Source organism: Elgaria multicarinata, chromosome 10 (genome assembly GCF_023053635.1).
Source record: "Elgaria multicarinata webbii isolate HBS135686 ecotype San Diego chromosome 10, rElgMul1.1.pri, whole genome shotgun sequence".
In the NCBI taxonomy this organism is placed as follows: Eukaryota; Metazoa; Chordata; class Lepidosauria; order Squamata; family Anguidae; genus Elgaria; species Elgaria multicarinata.
In genome coordinates this window covers 87,103,868-87,131,415 of record NC_086180.1, presented here as the reverse complement: position 1 = coordinate 87,131,415, position 27,548 = coordinate 87,103,868, and the positions used below count along the sequence as shown (strand labels likewise).

The window sequence follows — 27,548 nt, the reverse complement described above, 5'->3', positions numbered from 1 at the left end:
TCTATTGTTGTAAAAGGACTAATTGTATAAAAAGCTCGACGTTTCGGATCTCCCAATCCTTCTTCAGGAGTTAGAAATAAACAAAAAACTTTTTTATCAACACATTTATTTATTTATTTATTACATTTTCATACCGCCCAATAGCCGAAGCTCTCTGGGCAGTTCACAAAAAATACTTACATTGAATTTTATCATAAATGGTATATACATTAACATTAAAATATGCAAAAAGCAAATGAAAAAGGAGGAGCGAGAAGGGAGGATAGGAGGACAAGAGAAAAAAGTCCTTTTACAACACAATTTTTAAAGATTAAAGATATATGTAACAAAAAATAAAAATCTTTTTCTATTTTCCAACACTAGAGACTATCTCTTCTTTTTTATTGGATTCGCATAGTTCCCCCCCTCCTTCATTTTGACAATATAAATGTAGTAAATAATAATAAAAAAAGAGAGAGCAAAATAAAGCTATTAAGGGCGCATATTCCTAGGCATGTTTAGAGAGCCAGTGTGGTATAGTGGCTAGAGTGTTGGCCTGGGAGTTGGGAGATCCGGGTTCTAGTCCCCACCCGGCCATGGAAGCTCACTGGGTGACTTTGAGCCAGTCACAGACTCTCAGCCAAGCCTACCTCACAGGGTTGTTGTGGTGAGGATAAAGTGGAGAGGAGGAGGATGCCGCCTTGGGTTCCTTGGAGGAAAAAAGGCGGGATATAAATGCAATGCAATGCAATGCAATGCAATAAAATTAAAAATAAAATAAAATATAATAATAATAATAATAATAGGAACGCCTTCCTTCGTCTCACATCAGTCCGCTGGTCTGCTGCTCTTCCAGAACACTTGAGAACTACAAACTCAATCACAGCTTTTAAAACTCAGCTAAAAACTTTTCTGTTCCCTATAGCTTTTAAATATTGAGTTTGTTCTGACTCTATACTGTTAGCCTCACCCTACCCGGTGCCTGTTTACACTTCCCTGTGCCTGTTTGCATTCTCTTTCCCTCCTTATTGTTTACTACAACTTTATTAGATTGTAAGCCTATGCGGCAGGGTCTTGCTATTTACTGTGTAATCTGTACAGCACCATGTACATTGATGGTGCTATATTTATTTATTTATTTATTTATTTATTACATTTTTATACCGCCCAATAGCCGAAGCTCTCTGGGCGGTTCACAAAAATTAGGGCGGTTCACAAAAATAAATAATATAAAATAATATAAATAAATAATAATAATAATAATAATAATAATAATAATAATAATAATAATAATAATAATGATAAGAGAGGGGGGAACTCCCCAGCCTGGGAAGCGCAGGACTTTGTTCGGCCTAAACACGTGTAGGTTTTGCGGCCTAAACGCTTCGCCTTCCACCACAGATCTCTCTGGTGTGGAAAGCGAGGAGACCCTCCCGCTGGGCGCGCCTGGGATTGCCCGGCCAGGGAGGAGAGCAGGCCGCGCACGCGGTAGGCACTTCCCTCCGAAGAAGTTTGGCCTGCTCGCTGCCCGTAGTTGCCTTAGCAACCGATTGGAAGCTGCGAGTCCGGCCTGCCTTCCGCACCGGAGCAAGACGGGGCCGCTCGCTCGCCTTCGTCTCTTCCTTTGGAGGACTCGGTAAGCGATGGGGGATGGAAAGGGGACCACCACCACCACCACCACCACCACCCGCGCCCCGCTCCTCTGGCCGGAGCCCATAATAATGCCCCCTGCGTCGGCCTTCGAGGCGCGCTGATATCCCTCCGCCGACGCAGCACCGCTTGGCCCGAGTACGTTGCGCTGCCGCCGCAGGTTCCTCCTCATCCCACCCGCTTCATCTAAAACAACAACCTGGCGCCCTCCAGGTGTTGTTGTAGACTACAGCGCTTATCATTCTGTCTGGGGCTGTTGGGAGTTGTAGTTCAAAGCTCCAGCTTGCAAGTGTTAACAAATGCTTAATGCTGCTTTAATTTATCCGGACGGGGGGTGGGTGGGGGAGAGATACTTCTTCCCTGAGTATGTGCAGAGTGCCTAAAGGAAAGGGAAAAGAGACTTCCAATGAAGAAGAGGCTGCCATTTGCAGGCTGGCGTTAGTATTAGTAGCTCTTACTAGTACACAAACCCAATCCCATGTTCAATTGGCACTGAGCTGTACTGGCTTCAATAATTTAATTTATTTATATTTATTTAGGGTGACCATATGAAAAGGAGGACAGAGCTCCTGTAACTGGGGGGAGGCAACGAGTGGGGTGCCGCAGGGCTCAGTCCTGGGCCCAGTGCTCTTCAACATTTTTATTAATGATTTGGACGAGGAGGTGCAGGGAACGCTGATCAAATATGCAGATGACACAAAATTGGGTGGGATAGCTAATACCCTGGAAGACAGAAACAAACTTCAAAGTGATCTTGATAGGCTGGAGTGCTGGGCTGAAAACAACAGAATGAAATTTAATAGGGATAAATGCCAAGTTCTACATTTAGGGAATAGAAACCAAATGCACAGTTACAAGATGGGGGACACTTGGCTCAGCAATACTACAAACGAGAAAGATCTTGGAATTGTTGTAGATCACAAGCTGAATATGAGCCAACAGTGCGATATGGCTGCAAGAAAGGCAAATGCTATTTTGGGCTGCATTAATAGAAGTATAGCTTCCAAATCACGTGAGGTACTGGTTCCTCTCTATTTGGCCCTGGTTAGGCCTCATCTAGAGTATTGCGTCCAGTTCTGGGCTCCACAATTCAAGAAGGACGCAGACAAGCTGGAGCGTGTTCAGAAGAGGGCAACCAGGATGATCAGGGGTCTAGAAACAAAGCCCTATGAAGAGAGACTGAAAGAACTGGTCATGTTTAGCCTGGAGAAGATAAGATTGAGGGGAGACATGATAGCACTCTTCAAATACTTAAAAGGTTGTCACACAGAGGAGGGCCAGGATCTCTTCTCGATCCTCCCAGAGTGCAGGACACGGAATAACGGGCTCAAGTTAAAGGAAGCCAGATTCTAGCTGGACATCAGGAAAAACTTCCTGACTGTTAGAGCAGTGCGACGGTGGAATCAGCTACCTAGGGAGGTTGTGGGCTAGAGGCACACTAGAGGCATTCAAGAGGCAGCTGGACAACCATCTGTCAGGGATGCTTTAGGGTGGATTCCTGCATTGAGCAGGGGGTTGGACTCGATGGCCTTGTAGGCCCCTTCCAACTCTGCTATTCTATGATTCTATGATTCTATGATACCATCTTTAACAATTGCATAGAAAAAGGAATTTCAGCAGGTGTCATTTGTATATATAGAGTTGTTGTTTATTCGTTCAGTCGCTTCCGACTCTTCGTGACTTCATGGACCAGCCCATGACAGAGCTTTCTGTCGGCTGTCGCCACCCCCAGCTCCCCCAAGGTCAAGTCTGTCCCCTCCAGAATATCATCCATCCATCTGGCCCTTGGTCGACCCCTCTTCCTTTTGCCTTCCACTTTCTCTAGCATCAGCCTCTTCTCCAGGGTATCCTGTCTTCTCATTATGTGGCCAAAGTACTTCAGTTTTGCCTTTAATACCATTCCCTCAAGTGAGCAGTCTGGCTTTATTTCCTGGAGTATGGACTGGTTTGATCTTCTTGCAGTCCAAGGCACTCTCAGAATTTTCCTCCAACACCACAGTTCAAAAGCATCTATCTTCCTTCGCTCAGCCTTCCTTATGGTCCAGCTCTCGCAGCCATAGGTTACTACGGGGAATACCATTGCTTTAACTATGCGGAGCTTTGTTGTCAGTGTGGTGTCTCTGCTCTTAACTATTTTATCAAGATTTGTCATTGCTCTCCTCCGAAGAAGTAAACATCTTCTGATTTCCTGGTTGCAGTCAGCGTCTGCAGTAATCTTTGCGCCCAGAAATACAAAGTCTGTCACTGCCTCCACGTTTTCTCCCTCTATTTGCCAGTTATCAATCAAGCTGGTTGCCATAATCTTGGTTTTTTTGAGGTTTAACTGCAACCCAGCTTTTGCACTTTCTTCTTTCACCTTCGTCATAAGGCTCCTCAGCTCCTCCTCGCTTTCAGCCATCAAAGTGGTGTCATCTGCATATCTGAGATTGTTAATGTTTCTTCCTGCGATTTTAACTCCAGCCTTGGATTCGTCAAGCCCAGCACGTCGCATGATGTGTTCTGCATACAAGTTGAATAGGTAAGGTGAGCGTATACAACCCTGCTGTACTCCTTTCCCAATCTTAAACCAGTCCGTTGTTCCGTGGTCTGTTCTTACTGTTGCTACTTGTTCGTTATACAGATTCCTCAGGAGGCAGACAAGATGACTTGGTATCCCCATACCACCAAGAACTTGCTACAGTTTGTTATGATCCACACAGTCAAAGGCTTCAGAATAGTCAATAAAACAGAAATAGATGTTTTTCTGGAACTCCCTGGCTTTCTCCATTATCCAGCGGATATTGGCAATTTGGTTTCTAGTTCCTCTGCCTTTTCTAAACCCAGCTTGTACATCTGGCAATTCTCGCTCCATGAATTGCTGGAGTCTACCTTGCAGGATCTTGAGCATTACCTTGCTGGCATGTGAAATAAATGCCACTGTCCGATAGTTTGAACATTCTTTAGTGTTTCCCTTTTTTGGTATGGGGATATAAGTTGATTTTTTCCAGTCTGATGGCCATTCTTGTGTTTTCCAAATTTGCTGGCATATGGCATGCATCACCTTGACAGCATCATCTTGCAATATTTTAAACAGTTCACCTGGGATACCGTCGTCTCCTGCTGCCTTGTTATTAGCAATGCTTCTTAAGGCCCATTCAACCTCACTCTTCAGGATGTCTGGCTCTAACTCACTGACCACACCGTCTGAGCTATCCCCGATATTATTATCCTTCCTATTCAGATCTTCCGTATATTCTTGCCACCTTTTCTTGATCTCTTCTGTTTCTGTTAGGTCTTTGCCATCTTTGTTTTTGATCATACCCATTTTTCCCTGGAATTTACCTCTGATGTTTCTAATTTTCTGGAAGAGGTCTCTTGTCCTTCCTATTCTATTGTCTTCTTCCACTTCCATGCATTGCTTGTTTAAAAATAATTCCTTATCTCTTCTGGCTAACCTCTGGAATTTTGCATTTAATTGGGCATATCTCCCCCTATCACTGTTGCCTTTTGCTTTCCTTCTTTCTTGGGCTACTTCCAGTGTCTCAGCAGACAGCCATCTTGCCTTCTTGGTTTTCTTTTTCTCCATATTCAGAGGCAGTTGTGGCTAATTGCTATTGATACACACCTATTTTCCATGAATTTGTTTAATGCTTTTGAGCACCATCTGGTCATTGTCACATCTTGTAGCAGTGAATTCCATTTAATGATGCTTTGTGATTTCATTAGGTGATCGTCAGTTCTAATGTTATAAAAGAGGAAGAGGGAGAGAAAACCTTTATCGTGTGTAAGTGTGAATCCAATTTTAGTTCAGATGTTAGGCATTGTTTATAGATAGCTCTGTGCTGCTTAGAATGTGCAAGGTTGCAAGAGATCTATCTGTTAGTGATAATTCCCTCAAATGTCCCTAGAAAAATAGTGCTCCCGATACAGAATGTAGTGTAGCTCCATATGTTGTTCTTGTCTTCTGTTCTTGTCCTCTGTTAGAACACTTGCTTCAGAAGTTGTGCTACTGAACAGAAAAATCGGAGTGAAACCAACCAGCATCATCTTTTCTTTGCTACAGGTGACCTCAGAAAGTGTCCCAAGGAGGTATGCAACAAACAAAGAAATGTGAAGGCACACATTTGAAAAATGGAGTGGCTGGTATGTGTCTTTACTGTTTAGTTTAGCTGGGCTGTATTTTATTTATCTTTCTCAATCTGATTATTTTTCATTATTTTAAACTAATAATGCAAATTCTCCGAATTCATCTGTGGGGTCTTCTTGTGTCACTTTTTTATATTACAGAAAGCATTGGTAAAAGAATTTCTTCAGGCTCTCACATGAAAGAGAAGTCTGTGACACAGAAAAGGAAGACATTGTCTACTTCATCTACTTCTCCGGATTCTGTAATTAAGCCACAGCCCCGGCCCAGTGACAGACTTAATCCCAAAACGATTGATCCGGTATGTATAGTTATAATCTAAAGAGTTTGCATTGTGATGGGGTTGATCGTAACCCCATATTTTCTGCGAGTAATGTGTAAAGACAGACGAATGACCCTCTCTCAAACCAGACAGACCCACAACCCTCTCTCAAACTTCCAAATGTGCCAACTGACCTAAAAAGGTTGAGGGGCCCTGCTATACGCACACTTATCTGGGAGTACGTTCCATTGATCTCATGCATAGGATTGTTCTGTTAACCCCTGTATGATTTTAAAGAATGGACTTGCTCCTTTTGATTTTTGTACTTTTACAGTACAAGACCATTTTTCTTGCGTGGTCACTTGTAAATGTTGATGTCATTGCGATAGGACAAATATGGTTGTTTACTGGCAAATACTTAAATTTTTAAAGGTCATTGTGTACAATCCAAATTAAAATGAACTAATGGAACCTGCACTTACCGCCAAGCACTTGCAGGATACTCCATTCCATTCTACCTACCTCTCCGGTTTTCTATTCCTCCCAAGCGTTCTGCATTCCATGCTCACTGAGCCTGCCTCATTGGGCTGGATTCCACCACCCACCCACCCCCTCTTCTGCAATTTTGTGTGTGGATTGGGCCACTTTGGCTGTGTTCAAAATGAGTTTGCTGTTTGTGGATAGGATTATAATAACCATCATTACATAAAAGGAAGGTGAGGCATTAACAATTTGAGGCTACTGAATTATTTCATAATTTGAAACATTCATTCTATGCTCCTTAGGGACAGAAATCTATGTATCTGGGGGGAAAACTGCTTTAACATCCTGGAATCAAATAAACAATACTCTCAGTTTTTCCTTGTGACTAAACTATTTATACCAGAGCAACTGAATTTATCATATTTGCAATGAATTTTGGAAAATCCTATTTGGAAAATCTGGCAAATAACTTATTTCCTCAAAATTCTGGACATCCTCCACCTATCTTGGTAAATGTTGGTATTTTACAGATAAATGTGGAAATGAAGATAATGTTTGGCCTCTAGCTGGCAGCAATTAGTGGTTTGGGGAATTTATCACTGAATGTTTGAATTTTCAGATATTTACAACTGTTCTCTAAGATTGAGTTTGGACAATGGCGCAGGGGGAAGAAGTCACCGTGGCTTCTCCCCCCGCCCCTCTCCATGCTGCGCGCATGACCACTATTTGCATAATCCCTTGTGATGCAGCGCAGGCTGGTGTGCTGTTCGAACCTGGCATGGGACGCAGTGGGATGTACTTCAAATGTATACGGCAACCCAGGATGTGCGTAGAGGTTGCAGGATAGATACGATGCCAACCCTGCTGCACCCCGCACAAGGTGTGGAACATCCTGAAATCATTAGTCGCCAGTCTTCCTCTGGTTCCTAATCTAATCAAAGCATCACTCTAGTTTGTTTGAACACACAAATCCCACAAGTGAATAGGGGGCAGGAGAGTGCACCCAATCCTTGCCTCCCAACATCCCTGCATATGAGGACTTCTCTTCAAACATTCACACATTCAGTGCAAAGGACTGGAGGGGATTTCTGTACACATTGGGCTGAATGCAGTTAGAAACCTCCCTGCCTTATTAGAGTTTCCAGTTGCAGAATGTTTCTAAACAATTTCAGCCATACATGCTTAGAAACTCTCTCCAGGCTTTTGTGCTCAATGTGTGAAAGTTTGAAGAGGTGTCTCTGTGTAGGGGAACCTCCTAGCTTTTCAGTGTCCAGGCAAATACCTGAATAGGGTTTGTATTGCCTATCGATTGGTTATGAAAGCCTAAGATTTCAACTGAGCTTTGCAAGAAGTATTTTAAACTCCACCTAAAGTTTAGATCCTTTATTAAGCAGGAACAAAACAATTCTCTCTCTCTCTCTCTCTCTCTTGAACCCACTCAAGACAATCTTTATTCTTTTGTGAGTCTTTGTAATCAAAGGCTGTAATTGCCCCAGCACTTCTGTGTTGAATGAGTCTCTTATCTATTGTTTTCAAGTGACTTCAGAAGCAGCCATGCTGGCAAACACCTAACTATGTTCTTGAGTTCCTAGTTGATTGCCTGTTCTTACACCTCTGAATCACTGAACTCCAGGAAATTACAGAAAGGCATCTTGCTGTGATAAACATAGCCTAACCCATCCTGTAAACCTGGCTTTGAGAGATCCTTTTTCTGCTCTACGTTAAGTGGACTCTAGCCAGTAAAGCTTTGCTGAAGCCGAGGAAAGTCCCCTTATTTTGGATTTACCCTGATACCCAGGATCTTCACATCCGCTACCCATGTTTCAAACATAACATAAGGAAGGAAAGGTATGATTTTCTCTCTTGCCAGCTTTTCAGTTCCTACCTGGAAGCTGAAGCAATGCACTGTGCAGTCGCCTTGGCAACAATCACCTATCATTTCCTGTCTCTGGGACAGCCCTCAACAGTTACCTATTACATTGTCCTTTTGTTATTCAGTCTTAATAAAACTCAGTCTCTGAAAAAGACCAGAATCCTCTTCAGAATAGAGCCAGGTTTGTTGTGGGAAATTGTTCTCCTACTTAGCACATTTGAGGTAATTTTTCAGTCATTCATGTTTCAAAAGTGTTTTCTTCCTGGACGCAGAGAAGCAGTTTGCAGAAAGAAATGCAGTAACATATTACAGGTTGCCTCTCTTGAAGATGGAAACATGAACAACTCAGAGATAATTGAATCTCAATCTTAAACATTGTGTTAGCCACATAGCAAAACCTCAATATCCTCTTAAGATTCTAACGATTAGTACGTTAAGTATTTTAATTTGAGGGAAAGTGTGTTCACTCAACTATCCAAAAAACAATGAATGTTTGATTGTTTTTGGAAGTTTATTTTATTAATGGGCAATGGAATCAGCCTTTGCACACTACTGTAGCCTTCTTGTGTTCCTTTCTTCTTCCTGCTGTTATGGCTACCTCTCTGTTTTCTGACCTTTGTGGAGATGGAATTAGGACAGGCTGCTTCATTGATAGGAAAATGAGAGAGCTGAATACACACATTGTCCCTCATGGGGGCTGTTCACAGAGCTCTTTCCCTGGTGGTTGTCATGATCGGATTTAATGGGAGAAGGTACCCCTCTCAGGTGACATGGCGAATGCTAAATTACAAGATGGCATAATGGCAATTTCCCCAGGTTTTATCATTCTGACCTTGCTGGAGAAGCTGTGAAAATTCCTTTTAAAAATTAATAATAAAGTGCATAAATCACTTCATAAATACCGTTCTTTTATGTATTTGGTAAGATAAGAAATTATTGCAATTAAGCATTCCTGCTTATTATTACATTATTTTCCAAGCTGCCCCAAACATTTGATAAATCCTGTGTTGCCTGCCCTCTTTAATTTTATTTTGTGTTCTGATTTTGTTGTTTTGTGCTTTTATTCTGTAATATACGTCCTGCATTAGATATGCTGTTTTGTAAAACATGAAATGTAAGGTACGATCCAGCCAAAGTTAAGCATTTTCAAGTCCTGTTGATTTCACTGGAAAGGATTTAAAGTTGATTAAATAGGAGTGAAGAGCTTAACTTTGACTGGAATGTGCATGTGTAGTGTTGTTAATATTATTGCTAATTTAATATTTATAACTGTGTAACACATCTTCAACTTTTCATTATAGTTTGGTGTTCAGTCAAGAGCTCCGACTGCCTTTGCTGCCATTTACTCCAAAGGGGGCATTCCTTGCAGGTAACACTGGGGGCCAGAGGTGGGTGAGCCAAATTAATGTATTAAAGCAATAGGCTTTATATCATCAAGCGAGTATTGCTGTTGAAATAATAAAAATAGTGCAGCTGAACAACATTCAGTTGCCAGGTGTACCATTTAGGCTGCAATCCAATGGTCAGGGGACCAGTTCTCTTTTTCTGCCTGCAGAGAATAAGAGCTCTCCCATCACATGCTTCATTGCAGGTGCAGAAACCTGCACCACCTTATTGCTCTGCTTTACACATCCCCCAGAATGTGGTGTGGGGAGGGAAGTGCCCCAGGTCTGAAAGTTGCATGCTTACGTCCCTTCCAAAGCATGGCGTGTAAGGTGATATGAACGTTCTGTCTCTGGACCTTGGTCTGTGATTGCTCATCCACACAGAGCAGTCATGATATTGTAGCCATCAAATGGTGGGAACAGGCATCTTTGTAAACAGACCTTCTCACATACTCTCCCTAGAGAGGCTCGACTCACCCCATCATGGATAGATTTTCATTGCTGTGTGATACTATCCCTGTTTAGGAAGGGATAATGGGATTTGCAATGGGACTTGCAAAATTATTATTATTATTGTTTTCTTTGAAATGATGTTCTTGTTACTTTTTATGTTTCGTTTTCTTTGACATGCTGTTGTTACTTTTTATATTTTATTAGTATTTTATCTGCTCTTCTGTTATTCCAGTTATATCAACTGTTTCTTAGTTTTTATTCTTTGAGCGGTTTTGCTACAATTTAAAATTGTTTCATTATTCTATTAAATTGTGTATTTTATTATAATTGGTAGCTGCCTTGGGCATGATTTATGGAAAAGTAGAATATAAATAATATACATAAATAAATTTGTCACAAACCACAAATTACTCACGTTGAGTTCGACTCTAAATAAATTTGTTTTATTCTTGGATGCATCTTAATCTTGTTGGATCACAGCTTCACCTGAGCGTTAAATTATGCTTTTCACTTGCTAAGATTGTAATACATTTACCTTGGTGTAAAACCTATTGAACTTAATGGGTCTTATTTCTCAGAAGACATGCAAAGGATTGTGCTGCATGTGGATAAGCATCAAAGAGCAAACAAGTACAGAGGTGGCCACAATAGCAGGACTATAAGAGTATTTCAGTTCCCTTTTATTTATATTTCTGCTCCATTTCTGCTTTTGCATACTTTTTTCATACATACAAAATTGTAAAAAGGTATTTTAGCATTACAGCCATCATTCAGATATTGTTAGTGATTGTAATACATTTTGTGAAGCCTCTGACATTTGGGATGCAGTCCATAGAAATTTTGTGTTGTGCTCCCGTATCCCTCGTTCCCAATGTAAGCAGCTGACACCTGTGTAAATTGGTCAGGGATTGTAGAGCCACCACTGAGGCTTCCTTGTTCCCGCTTGGAAGTTCAATCCTTCATGCCAATAATATTTATTTATTTATTACATTTATATACCGCCCCATAGCCGAAGCTCTCTGGGCAGTTTACAAAGGTTAAGATAGTAATTTAACATGCTGCTATTAATAAAAACATGAGTGTTTGATATTTCATTAAGAATATATGTAGCGATAGTTGTTTGTTAATAATAACAGAAATCAATAATCTTTGCAGCTGTTATAAAATGTCTGAACTGCATATTACTAGACATTGCATTGTTATTCTATAATGGTTATTAGTAGAAAACTTTTGTCTCTGTTGTTATTTAAATAAGACTTAATTGTGTTAAAGTGGAAAAAATAACTTATTTATTTGGAGTCTCTTAAAGATATTTTTATAAGGTAGCATCGAAATCTGATCTTAATAGGGTAGTGGAAGGTCATACAAAGTATACCTTAAACACATGCAGTTAAGGTATACTTTGGAAACAATATGTTAGAATCTTTGGTGTGAAGTAAAAAGGGCAACTATCAATACTTCCTTGTCTTTCACTATTGATATTTAAAATTTTGATTTGTTTCAGGTTAGTTCATGGCTCTGTAAAACACAAACTTCAGTGGGATTGTCGTCCTGAAACCCTTCAGTTTGATCCTCTTCTCATAACTTTAGCAGAGGTAAACCTTTTTTGCCCTTATTATTTAAAGTAAAGTTGATGCCACTCTTTTTTATGTTATATTGTTTGATAATACAGTTTCCAAAGATGGCAGTAATTCTCTGGCTGTTTTTGCTCAAAGTGCAATGGGACTCTGGGACTACCTTAAACCCATGACATTAGTTATTATAAGCTTTGTTTTTAATTGATAGAAATTTGGGGAAAGCATGTGTGAGTAGTCTTTTGAAGAAAAATGGAAAAAAAAACCTTGGTGAAAGCTGTTCTTAATATATGTAATCCAGAAGCAACCAATATATAGCAACCTGGTAATATTCTACCCAATAAAACACCCTTCCCAACATATTGTTCAGTTTTGTTACCTTATGTCCAGAAGGAGCATATTCTGTCTTTCCTGCTCAGGGCTGAATGTGCCTGCTTGTATCCTTGTTTGAGCAGTATTCATTTGTATCTCAGTCAGAGAGCTATTTGAGTATACAATATCCTGTTGAACTTTTACATTAATTCCACATCTGACCTAGCCCCCCCCCCCCCCAATGACTTACCTGACACATTTTGGAATTCATAATTTCTTCTGCTCCTGCCTAGAGTGTGAGTGAAATCAATTATTAAATCTCATAAAGTGCTCCGTCAGGTGAGCATTTTATTGTACGCTCGTTACTGGGTGCTCATAGATTTTTGCGGGCCCCTCGCCCAATCTTGTCTGCCTCCCACACGCCTCCTGCCCCTTCTAGCCGCCTTTGCACCACAAAAAAACACCCCAGTAAGTCCAACTTCTTTTTTGAGACGAAAGTTGCTGCTATTCCCTGCTGTGTGCAGGGGAAGCAGCATGATCAAAACGGCCCACTGAATGGGCCACGAGTACATTGTTTACTTCCTCTTTCAAAAGAAAATGTAACGAGGGACAAACGTGCAGGCGGAGAAGCAACGTTAAGCAAACGCGGTTTCCCCCCATGTGATGACTCTGAAAATGTAAACTTAATGCTGTAGCAGCAGTATGTCAAACTGAATGTAGAATTTGTACAGGCTTTCAAAATTTGTGCAGGCTTTCAAAATGGGTTTGATATGTAAAGCTTGCTTATTTTTTATGTTTGATGTCACCACAAGGTGGCATGAGTGTGTTTTGAATGTCTGTAATGAAACTCTAGTAGCATATGCTATTGCTTGAGGAAATTTTAAATTGTTTTAATGTATGACTATGGGGGCAGCGACATATCAATGTCATGTTGTAATTCTGTGGCAGGGGCTAAGGGAGACCAGGCACCCGCATACGTTTGTATCCAAGGAAGGCTTTAAAGAATTGCTCTTGGTGGAAGGTGCTGCTCAGAAAGCCATTCCATTGTTGCCCCGGCTTGTTCCAGTGTTAAAAACTGCTCTGGTATGTCTCTTTTTCTTTGTGAAATCTAAGAACATCTTACTGTGTTATTTAAGAATTTTGATGATGGTTGCAGTCTCTAGCGCATGTTATCAAAATGTTAAATGAAAGTTTCTGCATGGAAAATCAGATTACTTCAACTGATCTTTCTCCATCGGATTTTAATCCCGCTGAGTCCTACAGATTTTCAGTATTGGGTAACCTACTATATTATATCTTGGTTGGGACAACCATTATCATAATTTGATTATTTATAACAGAAGTGGCTAAAGCTTGCTTGGTTCTGTACAGGAGTACAATGCATGATCCCTGCCCAGAAGCTCCCAATGTAGATTTGCAAATGTGAGATAAGAGGAGTGAAAGGTTTTTACCTTCTTTCCAAGTGCAATCAGAAACATTCTATCCCGAGCACACTAAAACTGTATTAAAAGCCCAACCACTACATACATTGTGAGGTATGTAAGTTGCCTTTCTGGGAAGTAGGTGAAAGTGTCCATGGCAGCAATGAATGAGTAGACTTGATCCAGGAGATGTGATGAAAGAGTGCATAGTGAAAAGGGGAAGTCCTGTTATGGTGGCTGTAGGCTAATTAGGCTCTTACATTCATGGGAGAGTACCAGTTATGGTATTTTACTGTGCTGAATCATTTGGGATTAAGATTTCAGAAATGCTGACTGTGACACTTTCTGTAAATCCAGGATGTAACCCCATTTTTAATATATATTGTGTGTGTGTGAATGCACTCATGTTGAGAAGTAGAACCCCATAGAACAAATATGGAGAGATGAGCAGTGGTACAGAAGTACCTGAAAAGGCAATATAGTTTTTTGAAGTGTAAGTATTTAAGGCCGGAGCAAAAAAAAATGTACTTTTGCCTAATGGAAAGTCAATTTTTATCTTCATTACTCACTGATAGCCAACACAGGCCAGGATGAGCAAGTAGAACATGTTACTGGAGCCTTGGTTATCTGAATTTGCAGTATGGGTTCCAGACATCCCTGTGTAAAAGTGATTGTGTTTGGGGCCTCTGATGTTTCCTGAGTAGTGTCCATAAAGTGGTTTGATTATGTGTCTAGCTCTCTATAAATCAGTATGACTAGGTTTGGACGACACAATAGTCAACAGTTGATTAAATATTCAACAGTTGATTAAATATTTAACTCTTGCTTAAATAGTCAACCTTTGACTATTGTATCATCTGGTGAGCCTTTTCCACACCATGGTTGGTTATTTCCCCAAAATAACCAATGCAAATAATCAGTGGTGTGCAGAGTTGACTATCTGCACAACCGTTGATTATAGTGTTGTGTGGCGGGCTCCGTTGACTATTTCACAGGTCTACAGAGTTGTGAAGCAAGAGAGGCAGAAACCCCTGCTGCTCTTGCCCAGTGGGGCTCTATAGTCATGTGTCAGCTGTCCCAGGAAGCTTGTTTGAAGCTGCCGTTCGTGGTGGCCCCTAGGTGGGGAGTTACAATCGGCACCTCTGCATGCACTTCCCAGAATGTGCATGTCCTGGCCCTGGGTGGGCTGCTGGGAATGGGGAGGGTGGGGTGCAAGCATATTTCCTGTGGCCCTCTCCGTTCTCCCCAAAGTGGTGGCAAATGGGGAGCTTTTGAGCTGCATGAGCAATCCTTGTGCCCCACCCCCACCCCGTATTCTTGTTCTCCACCACTTTGGGGACAACGGGGATGGGGCCCAGGGATCTCTCCTGTGGCTTTCTAGGAGAGATCCTTGCATCTCTGTTCTCCATCTTGACAGCCACAGGAGAGATGCTTGCGCCCCGCCCTCTCCATTCTTGGTGCCCCACCAAGGGATGGGACATTCACGTCCCAGGAAGCGCGTGGGGTGACACAAATCACGGTGCCCCACCCAAGGACAGCACGTCCCATGAGAATTCCCCTTCATGCCAGGTCCTGACTGGGGAGACCCAGCACAAAGGGGGATTCTCATGGGAGCCAGCACTATTTGGTGGGAAGGACAGAGAGGGTGTGTGGTTAACTTTGTGTTAATAGACAACTCCACAAATGACTATTACATTGTGTGGGGAGTACCCCCTAAATAGTCATCCGTGGAGTTGACTGTTGACACAGGGTTGACTATTGTGTCATCCGAACACAGCCAATATGTAGCCAACCTATGTGTCGATTCTTCTCTGTGTTAATCTTCCTGGTAGCTGCAGGAATGCAAAAATTCTTGTAATGAGGAGATTTTAGGGTCATGGTTTTGGCTTCACATTACTAGGAAGTAATGTAAGCCCCATTGAGCACAGTGGGACTTACTTCAAGTAAACGTGCATGAGATTGTGCTGTGAGTATATCAAAGGAAGTCACATGCAGCATTGATTTTAATGGGACCTACTTCCAAGTAAAAAAAGCAAGGCTTGCAAGCTGAACACTTCTCAACCTTTATCATTTTGGATGCAACAATGCACACTTTGCTGTACTCTGTGGGCTAATTATTAGTCTAGTCAAGCAACTGTCATCCTAGGGAACATGCAGTTTGGCAGAGAATTCTTAAACTAGATGGACATATTGGGCTAATTCTTTCCCCCTTTTTTATAAGGCCCACTCCGATGGTGAAGTATTTGAAAGGGGACTGAATGCTTTAGTGCAGCTAAGTGCTGTTGTTGGCCCGTCGCTTAATGATTATCTGAAGCATCTACTTTCAAGTGTGAGTACAATATTTAGCACTTGCTTTCCTGCATTTCTTCTGGAACTTGAGACACATTTGGATTCAGGTTACAGTATGTGATAGATTGCATGAGTCGGTGTGAGTAGACTTCAGGCTTGTGGGATGTACTTTTTTGTTAGAACCCTGAGATCCACCAACTGGAGCCTAATGCAAACAACACACGCTTTGAATTATAGAACCCTGAGCCCAGGAATTAGTTTTGAGTACAGTTCTTCCACACAAAAACCCACTCCTAGTTACTCCAAGTTTTCTTTATTTCGGTGGTATAGTTCAAAGGGGTGTGTGTAGTCATTTTGTTGCTGCTGTTGTTAAATAATTGGGAGTCAGAAATCCTTGTTGAACTCTTGTAAATCACCCAGAGATCTACCATTAGGTCCATATCTAGGTTCTGTCCACCCTTGCATTAGAGGCATATTGGGATCTGGACACTCCTGAACTAGATCAGGACTGCACAACTTGTGACATGCCAAACTATCAGCCATGTTTTGTGGCCTGGCAGATGTTTGTTTTGTGGCCTACCCCACCTTTTGCAAGCCCAGGCAGGCAGCAAATTCAGGGTGATCAAGGTGTTGCTGGTGGGACTCAATGAGTTAAATCACGGCTTGTGGAAGTCTAGGCAAGGCCTCATTACAAATTTCTGCATGTAATTAAGACAAGGGAGGATACCGGGACAACATTTAAATAGAAAGCATTTACTTTTACCACAGCTTTCAAAGAGACAGATGAGCAAGAAGTTCAAAGAGCAAACTACAGAGGCTTTACAAAAGCTGGAACAGTATGGTGGAAAGGTAAGCTGAATCGACTGCAGCAAGCCTAGGTTTAGATTTGTTGGCACTGCTTTGGTAGCGTTAATTCCAGGCGTGCTATTTATTTATTTATTTATTTATTTATTGCATTTTTATACCGCCCAATGGCTGAAGCTCTCTGGGCGGTTCACACGGCTATAATGCTGCTCTAGAGGCTGGTCAGTATTGCATCGAGTTAGCTTTAGTTTCTCTGACCCAATGGAATTAGTTACTTTATATACTGAAAGGTGGCTTGGAAATGATGTGGGATTGATGCGCAAGAGTGAATTGCTCTTGGATCTCTTTGTGGGGGAGATGCAGGTACTCGTAAGGGTACACAAATACCTTTCCTCTAGGTCCCATCTACATTACTGTTTTCTCAGCACTCACATCAGGCCCAGCGCAAGGTCTCTCGCCATCTGAGGTGAGAAAGAAGACGGGCCGCTGCAATCCTCCCCACCCTCCACCCTGTGACCCCCCCTACCTTTACATTTGTCATCACTCTAAAGAGAACCTCGTGCCCAGAAGAAGAGGCTGTGAGAGTCTTGTGGGTCTCACGAGATCTTGTGGGAGTTCGCATGAGTTTCGTGAGACTGTGCGGGTCTTGCAAGAGCTCCCTGGCTGCGGCTTCCAGCCACACGTGATGATGGAAGGAGAAGGTGCGTGGCTGCTCTAGAGAAACCCACCAGCACTGATGCCATGGTGGGAGAACAGCTGGCAGGATTGGAACAGCCGTTACATTATATTGACATTACACCCCAATTACAGAGTGGTTGAAATAGCATCCATAACCACTGAATTAATTTTATGCTTGGCTCATACTGGATCAACCTTAAACATGACAAAAGACTCCAAGGCGCTCTGGCCTCTTAGGACTGCCACAACCATGGACGTTCTATGGAAGGACTTCAGTCTAACATAAACCTCAGTAATTGCACCAAGTATGGGCTAGTTCATATATGCAGGGAATTGTTTGGTTTTCCCTGCAATTGGTTACTGGACACTTTGCACAGATTCCGATGAAAATCATTGTGTTTGAGGTGATGTAACATTCTGACTCTGATTCAGCTGGAGCTGTGCATACAGAGCCTTTTAAAAAAAACTCCTACTCAACAGTTAATTTGTGTGTGTGTGTGTGATGGGGGTGGGGCAGAGAATAATACAGCCCTCTGCTTCCTCTTCTGTAGAACTAACTGTGGGCTTTGAGTTTTCTTAAAGGGCTGCCTACACTTGTGCTCTGAAAGGGGAACAGAGTTCCTTTTCACACATTTGCATTATGTTTTCTCACGCTAAGAATATGTACACCAAACTGGAGCTAAATGTTTTGCTTGGTTCAAGAGAAAGACTGGAGTTCATAAGTCTTTTTTTCGTTTTTCTTATGGGTGTGGTTGCTCCAGGTTGCATGCCTGTCATTTATATCAATTTTGGTTTTAGATCAACTTTATTTCATTATAAACCTAGTACTCATTATATTCAATTTTCATTTTATCAACAGGAAAGTTTAACTATTATCAAATCTAAAATCCCAACGTATTGTTCAATTTCCTCCTGAAGAGAGAAGTGATGAAGAAGCTGTTTGAAACTATTTGGTGATAGATTTCCACTGTTCTCTATCTATCAGGGAAATAAAGGAGTAATATTATAAAAAAGATAATGTTAAAATGAAAATGTATTCAAGACATTTAATTATGAGAAACATCAGAAGTGGCATTATTGTTGTTTCAGTACTTCTACCAGGAATTGTTAATCATTCTGTCTACTTTGTTATACTACTAATGGGGTTATCCATCTTTATCAAATAATAACTACCAAGGAAATATGAATACTTACTTGCTGTGTTTACATGTTCTTAAATGGAGGTATAGGATATGTTTAACAAATGTGATGCACTAGAAATTGAGGACGTAATCCAGCCAAAGTTAAGCACTTTGTTTGGTAGAAGAAAGGTAAGCATGTCCTAAAGCTAATAGTACCTGAAAGTGTTTAATGTTGCCTGGATTATTAATTTATTTTTAAGCAGATATCAAGTCATTGCTAAGTCACAAAGATATATTTATTTTTATACTTTCAGATTAGGGGAATGTTTCTTTCTCTATAGGTTCTGGAGAGGAAAATGTATAAAGGATGTTTCACTGACACTGAGATCTGTCTTAGTGCAAACGTTTAACATGCTAGGATTACTTAACTCTTGCATTAAAAACATAGATTTTAAGTATTACAGGATAACTTAAAGCATTCAACATGTGCTTCAAGTATTAAACTTATAATAAATATGTTTTGTGAACACTTACTTCACAGATGTTCTTTTAAAAAGTGAACAAAACAACAAGAAAGAGCTGTGTTTTTGTTTTATTATAAAATGTGCACATTTAATTTTCACAAACAGACTACAGCAAATTTCAGGTGTACATGTATTGTACTACTCATATTCCTACACTGGTGATAGCAGAGCAGCCTTTAACATGCTTTCCTCTTCCATCTCTACACCAGAATAGATGCCTGCTTTATTTTTGCAAAAATAATTTGCAGCATTCTTCTTCGTACATCTTTAAGCTCTTCAGATCCTTTGTGAAGAAATGTCATAATTGAGGTTGTCATATGTCTTGTACCAGTAGTTATAGGCTTCTGGACAGACAGTAATTTAATAATGATCTGTGTGACGATGCTGGGGCAAACATGACTTCTTATAAGTTACGATCCATCCTCAATGCGTTGGAGCCCAGGGAGAAAGGTAGTGACTGGGCCAGCCTATACTGCTCCCCTCTCCCCTCTTGGCCCGTGCATTTCCTCCCCGGTCACTTCCAAAGGCCTCATTGATCCTGCTACTTATGTGTGTTGCGTGCATGTGAATAAGCCACACACAAACAAATGCTCCCTTAATTTTTCACTCTTCCCTTGGTCTGCCAGCTTCCTTTGCATTATACAGCCTTCCATCTCGTTATATACAATCGCAATGGATCATGGCCATTAAAGAAAGGACTTGCACCTTCTCCACTATTGTAATCCATTGCTTCTAAATAGCCGTGTTAATAAACTTTAGTTCCCTCGCTACTCTGAGTATGCAACAGGGAAACACATCCTTTGACACGGGTGTCTGTCACCAGGCATGGCCATATACAGCTATGTTTCCTGAGCAGTGAATCCTGGAACCTTCCAGAGCATTCTCTCCTTCCGCACGAATTAGCTGGCCAAACCTGTACTCAGAACGCAGTAATTAAATTCACTCTCGCTTTATTCAACTAAAGATCTAGTACGAGTAAACTAATTTATGTCCTTTATTTAGGGGCATAAAACGTTATGTAAATTTCTGGCTGCATTTTAATTCAACTGGTAGTCGAGGACAGAAGCTGTTTGCCATAGGCAACTATTAATTCATTCATTCATTTAAACTTTATACTATAAAAAGAACTTTTTCTATAAAATGAGTAGATCATGGAATTTAAAAATAAATAAATTGCCGGTCACTGCATCAAGATACTGAGAGCACAATTCTTCCCCACATGACCAGGATCTCTGTATAGTATAATGGCCTCTGGTTCTCCCTCTGCCCCATGACAGTTATGCGCACACATGTGCATATTTGACAAATCCGCAGTGTCTCATGTCATTATGGGTAGCAGAGGACCTGTAGATGCCTCCTATATGTTTGCCCAGCTGCTCCCCTCAGTCAAGGACCACTAGTTCCAGAGAGGCAGCTTAGATGCATTCAGGCTTCCTGTTTTCAGTAATGGGCTGGTGTGATGTCTTGTGTGTGGTGAGGGGACTTGGAACAGAGCCGTACTCTTCCCCGTAGAAATCCCAGCTATGCATAGGATAGTCAGTTGTACTCAAAGTATAATTGGCTGTAATGACCTATCACTGAGAATAGTGTAAAATGGCGTTAATACAAAAAGGGGGCATGAAATCACAGTTTTATATTCTAGAAACTATTTAATAAAAATTAGTTACATATCCTGCCCTTTTCCATCTCTCCAGGACCTCTTCTTTCAAGGTTGGGATGGCAATAATGCAGTATTCATTTTTGTTGTTTTCTTTGGATTGATCTCTGAATCAAATGAGGCTTTCAGAACAACTACAAGAGCATTGTTGAACAGGACTGTTTTACCTGAACTAGTGGAAAAATACAGTCTCAGTAGGAAGGCTTTAATTAAACAAAGCTTATTTGCATTATACACATCTCAGTGTAAAGCTGAGCAATCCTGTTTTATGGTAAAAGTGGCAACAGCTTTATGGATTTGTTGCTGCAGAATTGTTCATATTGTCCATTAATTGAAGAGAGAACTGCATGAGGTTAAATCACATTTTCAAAGAGTTGCATGGAACGCATTATGTTTTCATCCTGTAGGAAAAACACATCATCTCATTATATGAGGAAGAGAATTGAAAGCTGAAAGTGAAAATAAGTCAGAAATGTCTATAGTTATTTTATGCAAACAATAATTTCTCTTTATTGGGGTGAAAACCATACCTTAAAAATGTATTCATACGCAGCTGAAATTTGGATTGTGATCCTTTAGGTGTGCCCAAGGGCTGAGGGTGTTCTGAGTAGGATTTTTAATTATTTTGTCTCTGACCATTAGGTTTATCTGTCCCCATAGCAGCATCCAAAAAGATGCACGTCTTCTGATGGTGCAACTCCCCTCTTCATTTAAAAGCCACTTTGTTCCCCCAGTGCATAGCCTATTTATTTACTGGAGTGACTTATTTCAGAAAAACAAAACAAAATATCCTTTGCTACACTTGCAATTAACACATAGAACTTAGTGATAGGAACAAAAACAGTATTAATATGTATGAATCAATGGAGCAGCAGTACCAGCAATACAATTATACAAATTATTGTGTAAAGGGAAGGTGCTGTTGGGTTCATTTAAATATTTTCCATTATTTTTGTGAATTTGAAAGTAGACTATAACGGATGGCAGCTGACCTTTATCTTCAGTCACCTGCAAATGGGGTAGGGCAAAGTGGATGGACACATTTCTGCCTCGCAGTCTGACGAGGAAAAGTGGCAAGCAGGGGAAAGCATGTAAGTTTAGAGATGTTTAAGCTGCAATCTTATATATACTTACCAGGGAGACATACAAACATAAGACGACCCATGCTGGATCAGTCCAAGGGGCCATTTAGTCCAGCATTCTGTTTGCAAAGTGGCTAACCAGCTGTCAACTGGGAATCCCCAAACAGGACCCTCCCGCTCATGTTCCCCAGCAACTGGTGCACATAGATTTATTGCCTCTGATACTAGACGTAGCACCTACCCATCCGGACTAGTAGCCATTGAGAGCCTTCTCCTCCAGGAATGTGTCATAATGGGACTTAATTCTGAATAAATATATGTAACTTTGCTCTGTTAGTGACACGTTTGAAAACTGCGGTCATTGCATAGACTTCTGCCAATAGTATTTGCTTACAATCTATTGCAAATAATTTCTGGAGAAAACTTTGTGAGGAATGTCAGGAGCGGTGCTATGGGTATTAAATTTGGCTATGCTGTGCAGTTGTGAACCCCTAGGTTGCAATTCTACGCATGCTTAACTGGTAGCTATTATTCAGCTCAGTTGGATTTACTTTTGAGGCTGCCCTGGGGAAATGCTGGGCTCTTTCAAGCTTGACACGTTCTTGCAGCAGGTTAGACTAGATGGCCGACAAGTCCCCTCCCACTGTATTAATCTATGCAGTAATAAATGTGTTTTTAAAGTACAGCAGGAATTTATGAAATATTGTATGTGCAAAGTTTTAACACATCAGTTTCGTAATCGACTTTTCACTTCCCCATGGCTCACAACCTCCAAGTTAGTAACCTCCAACTTAGATTACTGCAATGCGCTCTACATAGGGCTGCCTTTGAAGACAGTTCGGAAGCTGCAGCTCATGCAAAATGCAGCAGCCAGATTGATTTCGGGAACCAGAAGGTTCAACCATATAACACCTGCTCTGGTCCGCTTGCACTGGCTGCCTGTATGTTTCCGAGCCCAATTCAAGGTGCTGGTTTTGACCTATAAAGCCTTACACGGCTTGGGACCACAATACCTGACGGAACGCCTCTCCCGATGTGAATATACCCGGCCACTACGTTCAACATCTAAGGTCCTCCTCCGGGTGCCTACTCTGAGAGAGGCTCAGAGTGTGGCAACAAGGGATAGGGCCTTTTCGGTGGTGGCCCCCAGACTGTGGAATGATCTCCCTGATGAGGCTCGCCTGGCGCCAATGCTGCTATCCTTCCGGCGCCAGGTTAAGACTTTCCTCTTTGCCCAGGCATATGGCAGCACATCCTAATTACCCACATGTAATTTAGTTTTTAATCATTTTTAATGCTTTATGTGTGTATGTTCTGTGTTTTAGAGTTTTAAATTTTAAACTTGTTTTTACCTCAATTTTAGAATTTCTGTAAACCGCCCAGAGAGCCCTGGCTATGGGAGCAGTATATAAGTTTAATAAATAAATAAAATCAGTTACTCACTTTTTGGCAGCTTTCAATGAATTCATCTATGGTAACTACACCATCCTTATTCTTGTCCATTTTCTGTCAAAGAAGAAATTTTTGGTTAAGTGATGTCATCCTCTTGTAAAGACTGCCTTTTTTCATTACTGTTTGAAACGAAGACTGTGTGAAAATTGCAGCATAACGCCAACCCAAAGAAGCTGCTTGCAAGGTTGTAGCAATGGGGCAAAAATCTCTGCCTCCCAGGCCCCAACATCTGCACTGGGTGGATTTTCACCCAATGGCTCCTGTAGGACAAAGGGGACTGCAGGTCTGAGCAGCACTTACTTCCACCCTGACCTGCACGCACCCTTTGTCCTCCTTTCCCCCTGCTGTGTTAATGGCGGCCACCATTAATGCAGAGGGGAGAAATATACAATTTTCCCTACCTTGGAGAAGTTGCATTTCCCCTCCCTCCTGCCTGGCCGATGGGGGCCTTAAAGGCCCTAATAACATTGATGGTGGTGGGGGGAAACACGATTTCCCCAAGGTTGGGGCAATTGCATTCCCCTCCCCAGCCACGCCAGTCATGGCCTCAAAGGCCCTCGGAGGGCTTTGAGGCCATGATAGGCATGGAATGGGGGGGAGGGAGGCAAAGTGCGCTTTCCGGGGCCTCCGTAAAGTGTGCAATTTCCCCAGCGTGCCATTAGTGCACATATTGCCCAAGCACTCAACCATCCGGGCTGTGCTGGAACAGGGCCAGCCAGGCAGCACTCCGTGAACTCGCAGGCCAGGGACCCTGCACATTGTTCAGTCACTACAAGATCATTAGCTATCATATTTATTTATTTATTTATTACATTTATATACCGCCCCATAGCCAAAGCTCATATTTCCTTTGACAATTGCAGGGTTTTATAAGTCTCAAAACATCTAATCCAAGTAGATGAAAGCCCCCCAATACAGGTAAGGCAAAAAAAGAAACGGGCAGGAAGGGGTAAATATGATTGCTCAGTAAAGGAAACAGCCAATCTCTTTACCCTAGCAATAAAAATCACCAATGTGATGTTCCTAAGACCAGCATTTTTTCCTACTATGAGTGGATGAATCCTACCTGGAAAAAGGTTTCCACATGTTGTTTTGGAGCATCATCTTTAAGAACAGGATAAGTACATTTCCCCATCATATCATATATAGCTTTCATAATATCCAGCATTTCCTGGTGGGAGAAAAACAAAAGTTTTTTACCTGTGAGATTAATAATACAAGGTTGTTTTATTTCTCTACATGTTTCAAAATGTAGGAGGGAATGTTATTTATCCCTTTTTTCAGCTACCAGCTGCATGACGAGGATTACAGAGTTTGTATAGATAATACTGGTAAATTGTTTTTTTATTGGATTACATTTATCCGATTATTTGGGTGAGAGATATTATTCCAAGTTTGTGTATTTTGTTTTACGAGTTCCATGTAGGAAGTTTAACATCATGAAAACATTATTTTAGTAAGGACTGTTTATATTTTCCCACTGAAGAGGACCAGTTTGGTCGAGATGCGTTTGGGACTTAGGTATTGTGTATTTGTACAGCCTTTTGATTTGAAAGTCATTGTTGTAATTATGTATATGTGACATTCTGATAAACTGCTAATTGTTTTAAACTTGGTGCAAAATATCAGTATATTCAAATTTGGACATTTGACATATTTTTTTAAACACACAAGTCATGTACAATTGGGCTGATGGAAGTGGTCTTTTCTCCCACATCAATCCATCCAATCCCCTGAAAATGCTGCACACAGAATCAGGGAACTCTGGTGAAACGGGTGAGCTTTGATGTGGGGAGGGAGGGGGGATCCCCCGAAAACTGGGCAGAGACACCTTCCATGAGCAGCCTCCTTCTGGAGGCAGGTCCTGGGTCCAAGCCAAGAGCTTTCAAGTTAAAAGAGTGAAATGGACTCCTTACCTCTTTAGTGATATAGCCGTCCTTATTTATATCATATAAATTAAAAGCCCAGTTGAGTTTTTCCTGCACTGTGCCCCGGAGCAAAATTGAAAGGCCCATTACAAAATCCTAAAAGAAAGAAAAGTGGATTTAATATTTTTTTTAAACTGACATAACAATACTACAAAAACCAGTTCATACGGCTGTCATGTGAAACCCTATTCCTCAAACAGAATTGTCCTGTTCAGTGATGGTGGTGAAGGCTCTTTTGTTAACAAAAAAAGCCTTAACCACCGTAGTGGTTTAAGGTGACTTCTGAACAGGGCCATTGGTGGCTGTGCCTTCTCCCTTGCATGGAAAAACTCTCTTGCAAGTAGCAAAATTAGCTAGTTTTATAGCTAAGCATACATTTAATTATGTTGAAATCTGATTTTGTATGAGATGGTAGTTGTCTTTGGCACTTTTGCATTAGCAATATACAAGTTAATTAATTTAGCAATATAGTTTAGTAATAAAGTTCCATCCTAGGAGGGATAAAAGTGATGAGTGAGTTACTGGGAACTTATATATCTCATATCTTACAGCAAACAGAAGTTAATTCCAGAGCCCAATTAAAGTGGGTCGACAGTTCTTTTGCAGACTTTATATATGTAGGGATGTATTTAACATCCACCTTTGGGATCATCTGTGCGTATTCTAAATTTCATATAGATCTGGATTCTGTGGACAAGTATCGTGGATGGGATCAAATGACCGGCAGATTCACCAGCAGACAGGCATTTCCCAAGTTGCACAGATTCCATGGACTTAAGGACCCTTTTTTTTATTTTTTTAACTTTAACACAAATTTAGTCAGAAAAATATGTAAACTAAAAGAACATCAAAAATGTACATTGCACCCATAGGCTAAAGTATGAAAATGCACATGGGGGGAGGGGGGAAAGGTTATGCACATTTGTGCAAATTCGGGAAGGTGGAAAAAATATGATTCTGGCAATTGGAGGCATAACAGAAAAGCAGCAGCTTCTGTAGCTCCCAGGACCTTGGGAAGACCAGCTGCCGTGTGTCTGCCGCTCTAGGCTTCCACCGTGCCGAGGTACAAGCCAATGGGGAGTGTTCACTCCCTGGAGGGAGCCCTGACAGCAGCCAGAAGGAACCCTCACCACCTTGCTGCCTCTTTCTCCAGAATTCATTTGCCGACTTGCTGTTCAGGAGGAAGGAGAACATCAAACCAACCTTTTTTTTGAAGATGGAAAAAGGTTCACACAATGGAACTCATCAAAAACTCTGCTACGCTTCCACTAGCAGGGCCAGTTTGGGAGGATAAGGTAGACCTTCCCCAGGAAAAGATTATGAGATCGGATCCCCCTCCTGCTGCTCTGGGAAAATGGTATCCCTGAAAGTTCTTGAATTCCCTCCAGGAGATACAAAGGACAAGAATTCAAAGTAAGAAACTTCCTACTCTGCCCTCCAGCTCCTTATTCTAGAGGAAATTTATACTCTGTGGGTTGGATCCAACTTTGATGTTACAACGATGGAACAGATACTGCTGGAGGAATCGGACTTTTGCTTCTCTCTCCCCCCCCCCAGACATCCCCAGTGCACTTTCCAAATTTCTAGAGGGTCTCCCAACCTCCAGAGCAGATTTAGATGGTGTGCTGGGGGAGGGGGGGTGTCTGCATGCAGAAGGTGAGGATTGGGAAATCCCATTCCCTCAGCAGTATCACAAGCGCAAGGACAAAGTTGGACTCATCCCCAAGTCCTTGTCAAAACAATGATTGCAGTTAATAGTTTTAGGAGTTGGCCATGAACTTCTGACATCCTTAAGCTCACTAATAGGAAAACATAATAGTATTCAAGGGAAGGAACGGGAAGTGTTATTTTTCTCAGCAGCCCCCACCCCCACCCCCCGCTCCCTCCATGACAAACGGGTAACCACTTTCAGAACTAGGCAGCCAGTCAAACACAGTTTGTGATTTAACTGCAATGATTCCACGTGGCTAGCAGCTCAGCCACTCTTTGGATTTCAGCCTCTGTCTTTCTTGGGGATTTTTCCGAGTGATAAACTATCCAAATCAGCCAAAACGGGAAATGAGTGAATGGATTTCATGTATCTGGTTTTTTTTTTTAACACTAAAAGAGCAACTATCCAATCTCAGACTGTGATGTGGAGGGAGGCAGGTTTTGAAACCTTTCCCCCATGCTGCAATTGTAATGATTTCCTGCACAAACACAGACACATAAGCTGCTGCTCACCCTAAGAGAGAAGTTGGGAAATAGAAGGTTGGGGGCAATTTTTTATTGGAACTACAGCAGGAGGAAACTGCGCTCCCCACAGTTCTGATCCAAACAGCTGCTATTTAAGCTGTAAAAACTGATTTGTGAAATGCATTCATGCACCAACAAGTTTGGTCTGAAGATCTTATAGGAAGAGAGAAAAGAAGACTAATCTGTTGGTAAAGCAGCAAAAATTGGTTAGGATGAGTAACAGGAAGTTACATAGCCTGATCTGGATGATCATATCTCACCTG

The 27,548-nt window shown here is 41.5% G+C and overlaps 2 protein-coding genes across 7 annotated transcripts in view; one reads left to right on the top strand and one right to left on the bottom strand.

Annotated features, from left to right (window-relative positions):
- Window positions 1–1,548: 1,548 nt before the first annotated feature.
- Window positions 1,549–18,983, top strand: PACRGL (parkin coregulated like). Its single transcript, XM_063135155.1, has 9 exons — window positions 1,549–1,615; window positions 5,672–5,751; window positions 5,896–6,053; window positions 9,672–9,739; window positions 11,713–11,803; window positions 13,043–13,177; window positions 15,737–15,844; window positions 16,573–16,653; window positions 18,146–18,983. The coding sequence occupies exons 2-9, from the start codon at window positions 5,700–5,702 to the stop codon at window positions 18,200–18,202; spliced, it is 750 nt and encodes a 249-aa protein (XP_062991225.1). The 5' UTR covers window positions 1,549–1,615; window positions 5,672–5,699; the 3' UTR covers window positions 18,203–18,983.
- Window positions 18,984–19,967: 984 nt separating this feature from the next.
- The window catches only part of KCNIP4 (potassium voltage-gated channel interacting protein 4), a 295,289-nt gene continuing 287,708 nt past the window's right edge, over window positions 19,968–27,548 (bottom strand). For all 6 annotated transcript variants that reach the window (XM_063135277.1, XM_063135278.1, XM_063135279.1 and 3 more), the window contains exons 5-8: window positions 25,039–25,146; window positions 24,189–24,293; window positions 23,114–23,176; window positions 19,968–20,989 (exon numbers count right to left, since the gene is read on the bottom strand). In XM_063135277.1, coding sequence (XP_062991347.1) covers window positions 20,942–20,989; window positions 23,114–23,176; window positions 24,189–24,293; window positions 25,039–25,146 — 324 coding nt within the window. In that variant the 3' untranslated portion in view covers window positions 19,968–20,941. The remainder of the gene's footprint in view (window positions 20,990–23,113; window positions 23,177–24,188; window positions 24,294–25,038; window positions 25,147–27,548) is intronic.

Bases quoted from the DNA above. Each gene is read 5' to 3' on its own strand.
- PACRGL (XM_063135155.1), top strand. From the start codon at position 5,700: ATGCAACAAACAAAGAAATGTGAAGGCACACATTTGAAAAATGGAGTG. The intron at 13,178-15,736 runs GTATGTCTCTTT...CTTTTTTATAAG, and splicing joins CAGTGTTAAAAACTGCTCTG to GCCCACTCCGATGGTGAAGT. The intron at 15,845-16,572 runs GTGAGTACAATA...CTTTTACCACAG, and splicing joins TGAAGCATCTACTTTCAAGT to CTTTCAAAGAGACAGATGAG.